The 4,915-nt window shown below is 35.9% G+C and overlaps 1 protein-coding gene across 1 annotated transcript in view; it reads right to left on the bottom strand.

The window, feature by feature from the left end:
* Positions 1-4,436: 4,436 nt before the first annotated feature.
* Positions 4,437-4,915, bottom strand: part of LOC109581209 (receptor-type tyrosine-protein phosphatase alpha-like) — a 5,152-nt gene continuing 4,673 nt past the window's right edge. The window contains exons 3-5 of the mRNA XM_019995111.1: positions 4,785-4,908; positions 4,588-4,723; positions 4,437-4,530 (exon numbers count right to left, since the gene is read on the bottom strand). Coding sequence (XP_019850670.1) covers positions 4,453-4,530; positions 4,588-4,723; positions 4,785-4,908 — 338 coding nt within the window. The 3' untranslated portion in view covers positions 4,437-4,452. The remainder of the gene's footprint in view (positions 4,531-4,587; positions 4,724-4,784; positions 4,909-4,915) is intronic.

Consider the following 4,915-nt stretch of genomic DNA (forward strand, 5'->3'; position numbering starts at 1 on the left):
GATGGTAGTGGGGGTAGTTCTAGTGTCTCATTAGCAATAACTGTCCATTCTCCATATCCATTATCAGTGTATGCACGTACACCAAAAATATAACAAGAACTATCATTAAGACCAGTAATGGTAATAAATGTATTATTACTGGATACATTATATTGAACAAATTTTTGAATATCAATGTCATCATCATCTACCATTGAACAGTTACCATACTCTAAGATATGATATCCTATCTCATATGTGATAATGGGATAGTCTGATGGAATATAACTAGGTACACTCCATGAGATAACAGCCCATGTAGTGTCCATGATACTGGATACTGAACCAACTGGACCAAGTACTAAATAAACACACATTCTCACAGAACTGATATAGTATAATAATTACATACCTATTCCAATCTCTACTTCAATAGGATCACTGAAGGGACCTCTTCCAACAGAATTGACAGCAGCTACACTGATGTTATACTCAGTACCAAATACTAGATCATTCAATATGATATATCTCTCAGTACTGGTGAGGTTGTATGTGATACTACTGTTACTGATAATCACTATATAGCCTGTGATTAGACCATTATGTTCAGAACAATTGACCTCATTCCAAGTGAGATTATTAATTGGTTGTAATAGAGACAAAAAATCAGCAACACCAATAGGAGCTATACACAAAAATCCAATAAATGTAAAATAATTAATTATCATACCTATTGATGATGTATTTTCATTAGTAGAAACAGAAACAGATCCTCCTAGTACATTACCAGCTCTCACTGTGATGGTATAGTTCATACCACTGTACAGACCTGTTAATGTATAGCTGTATGTTGTAGTGGACTGATGAGGACCAACAGAGACTGTCTCATTCACTGATGATAACTCCGGACAAGATGGAGTATAGGAGATGGTGTAGTATGTTACATAGTTGTCACTACTGGGAATAGTCCAGTTCACTCTAATACCAGTGGTTGAGACATTAGATACTGAGAGACTAGTTACTGGACTAGGAACTACAACAAATATCAATTACACTCTCTCAATCATAATAACTCACCATCAAATCTTAACACTGTTACTATACTATTAACTGAAGGAAGATCTATATATGAGTACACACTGATGGTATAGGTACTCATTGGTGAGAGATCTGTTAGTACAATTTCACCTTCACTGGTAGATACTACATTCCTGGTTACACCTCCAGTAGTATACTCAATCACATATCCATTAGTCTCTGATGAATTGGTCCAGTTCACTTTGATACTAGTAGCATTTAATATAAACCCTCTCACATTATTTGGAGGACCACTAGGAGCTAGAAAAGAGACAAAGGTATCTACTATTGATTAAAGTATAATCATACCATGTAATATCATAGATTGACTGTAGTTGACTCCTCCAATCATTGCTATACAGGTAACATTAACTGACACTCCCAGTGGATCAGGATATATCAGTAGTGTGTTGTTGTATGTAAGGACATCAATTGATGTATTCATTAAGTTACTCTTCACCACTCCATTCACTAACCAGTAAACATCAGTTGAAGGATCTATATCAGTAGTTGTGAGACAATCAATATGATATTGAGTGCTATTGAGTTGTGTAATGGATGAGACTAGTGTCCAATTGATTGAATTAATAACTAGAAATACATCATCAACAATGTTACAAGTACATTAAAAGGTGCAGTAGCAATACCTGGTAAGGTCTGTACACTGATTGTACTAGCAGGTCCCAGTAATTGTTGATAGGCTCTGACTGTGATGCTATAAGTTGTTTCTATATTCAGTCCATTCAGGGTGATTGTATTATTACTACTTCCCTGCACCTGTAATGTCTGCACAATGTCAGTGTCACTAGTGACATTGACTACATATCCATCAGCATCAGATGAATCAAGTGTAGTCCAACTGACAGTGATAGTGGTAGTTGTCTTGTTAACCTCAGTAAGAGAAGAGGGAGCAGTTGCTGGTACTAATATTATTGGTAACAAGAATTATTAGCATTCATTGACATTAATTACCTTTTGTAGTTACATTACGTATTCTAATTGCAGCAGCACCAGGATGATCTGCTACCCTGCACTGATACATTTGATCTCCAGTGGTTGATTGACTGATTGATCCACTACTGACAGTCATTCCATCCCATGTGAGAGTAACAGTATATCTTACTGTACTGCTACTACTAACTAACACAGTACCAGAACAAGTATTACCATTATCATTACAAAATGATCCAGGGTAATTAGTCAGCGTCGTACTACCAATGCTCATACTAATAACATACTCACGGAATCCAATTTTAGTACAATTCAGTTTGTATTCCTGAGGATATACTGTCATATCAGAAGGAAGATCAGCAACAGTAAATGATTCTATCTCTGCAAATCCTAAAAATGAAAATTATTACATCAGTAAGTGATTATAGTCTCCTCTTACTGAATATATTAGCAAAGATGATGTTAGTGTTAGGATCTGAACAATCAGTGGGTAGACAACACTTGTACCAGCCTTCTGTAGTTGCTGTTAGTCCCTGAGCAAGATAAAGATTGATAGTAGCATCAGGTGAAGTGACAATAGTACAACGAAAAGGATCACTGGCACTATTACTGTTACAGTCAACAGGATCATCAGGGTCAGCAACTCTAACCCACTGACCAGTAGTTAGACTAGTACCAGGTAACACACATGATATAGCTTCAGTAACTGCATTGACAGTGCTATCCCAAAAATATGATCCATTAGAATAACAGTCTCCATTATATCCTAAATAGATACCTATAAAATCAATATTAAATTTATAATATTCTATATTAAAATTAAAATACGTTCTTGCTGACAATGAGTGAAAGCACTGATTGTACTAGCAGGTCCCAGTAATTGTTGATAGGCTCTGACTGTGATGCTATAAGTTGTTAGTACACTCAGTCCATTCAGTGTAATTGTATTATTACTACTTCCCTCCACCTGTACTGTCTGCACAGTGTCTGTGTCATTAGTGACATTGACTACATATCCATCAGCATCAGATGAATCAAGTGCAGTCCAACTGACAGTGATAGTGGTAGCTGTCTTGTTGACCTCAGTAAGAGAAGAGGGAGCAGTTGCTGGTACTATTACAGGAATTATTAGCATTCATTGACATTAATTACCTTTTATAGTTACATTACGTATTCTAATTTCCCTACTGTCAGGATAATCTGCTACCTTGCACTGATACATTTGATCTCCAGTGATTGATTGACTGATTGATCCACTACTGACAGTCATTCCATCCCATGTGATATCAACAGTATATCTTACAGTGTGGGTGCTACTAATTAATACAGTACCAGGACAATTACTATTTCTATCATTACATCCAGTGTAACTAGCCAGTGCAGTACTACCAATGCTCATACTAATACCATACTCCAAGTATCCAATTTTAGTACAATTTAGTTTGTATTCCTGAGGATATACTGTCATATCAGAAGGAAGATCAGCAACAGTAAAGGATTCTATCTGTGTAAATCCTATAAATGAAAATTATTACATCAGTAAGTGATTATAGTCTCCTCTTACTGAATATATTAGCAAAGATGATGTTAGTGTTAGGATCTGAACAATTAGTGGGTAGACAACACTTGTACCAGCCATCACCAGGTAGTAGAAGAATATAGTCATCATTAGTGTAGATTATATGAACACTGAGACTAGCTCCTGAGGACCCAGTAGTACATTGAACATTTTGATTGTTACCACCATCACAAGGCACTACTCCATTAGGACCAATCCATTCTCCATCATCCAAAGTATCATTAAGTAATACACACTCTAGAGGAGTTGATATGATACTAACATCCCAAAAATATGATCCATTAGTATAACAAGTTCCATCACGCAAAAGGTAGATACCTATAAAACCTATACAGTTGTTATTATGCACATCCAGTGTCTTACCTGAGGAAGGTGGACACGATTGACTAATAACTTGAACTTCACTGACACTCAACAAGATAGCTGCTGTTACGAGTAACATTGCCATCTTTGTATAGATACTATAATTGTTTTAGCTTTGAAACACCTTTCAAAATAATGATTTTAAATAAACCAGGTAATGTAAAGATAAACAATACTCCATTTAAGCTATAGCAACCAAAGTCTTAGTTGTTTTAAACTTGATGAACCATTGACTAGTTGATAAACACAGGAGGTTTATTTAAGCTTACCAAGATAGCTCTCCCTCCTCTTGTAAATGTGTTTATCCAAGTCACTGTTCTTTCCTCTCTCCTACTTTTTCTTTCAGTCCTGTTTTTTGTGTAACAAATAAAAATCAGTTAAACTTGAAGCATGGCATCACATGCATGCTCTGCTTTTATGCACTATTTCTGTTAATGTATTCTGAAATGCTACAACAAACAAAAAACTATTATAATTATTTGCGAGTCTTCTAAATGAAATAATTAAAATTGAAAGTTCCCATAAGTCTCATTCATCTGAAGGTACGTGTCAATAACATCATATATGGAAGTATACTGCTCCTGTAAAGAGATAATATCATTAATACACTAGTACCCACTCATATATCTAGTATATACCAGTGTAGTCACAGCTCCTGGTTTACTCCTTCTCACAGCTTTAGTCACTTGAAACACATCCACTACACCTTCTGCCTTACACTGTTCTAGACCAATACTCACTGAACAATACACTCCTGAACGACTCACTGTATCACTACACACACACAATAATCAATTACTCATCATTAGTCTATCAGTATAACTCTCTCTCTTACCTACAGTGTACCACTACTGGTCCTCCTCCAATCTTTTGTTGTCTGTGTATAACATCATCAATAACTTGTAGGACAGTACGTGGTTCCCTAACAACTCCATCTGAGGCCAATCTGTCACTTGCAACTGCATC

The sequence above is a fragment of the Amphimedon queenslandica genome, unplaced genomic scaffold (genome assembly GCF_000090795.2).
Source record: "Amphimedon queenslandica unplaced genomic scaffold, v1.1 AMPQUscaffold_13455, whole genome shotgun sequence".
NCBI lineage: Eukaryota > Metazoa > Porifera > Demospongiae > Haplosclerida > Niphatidae > Amphimedon > Amphimedon queenslandica.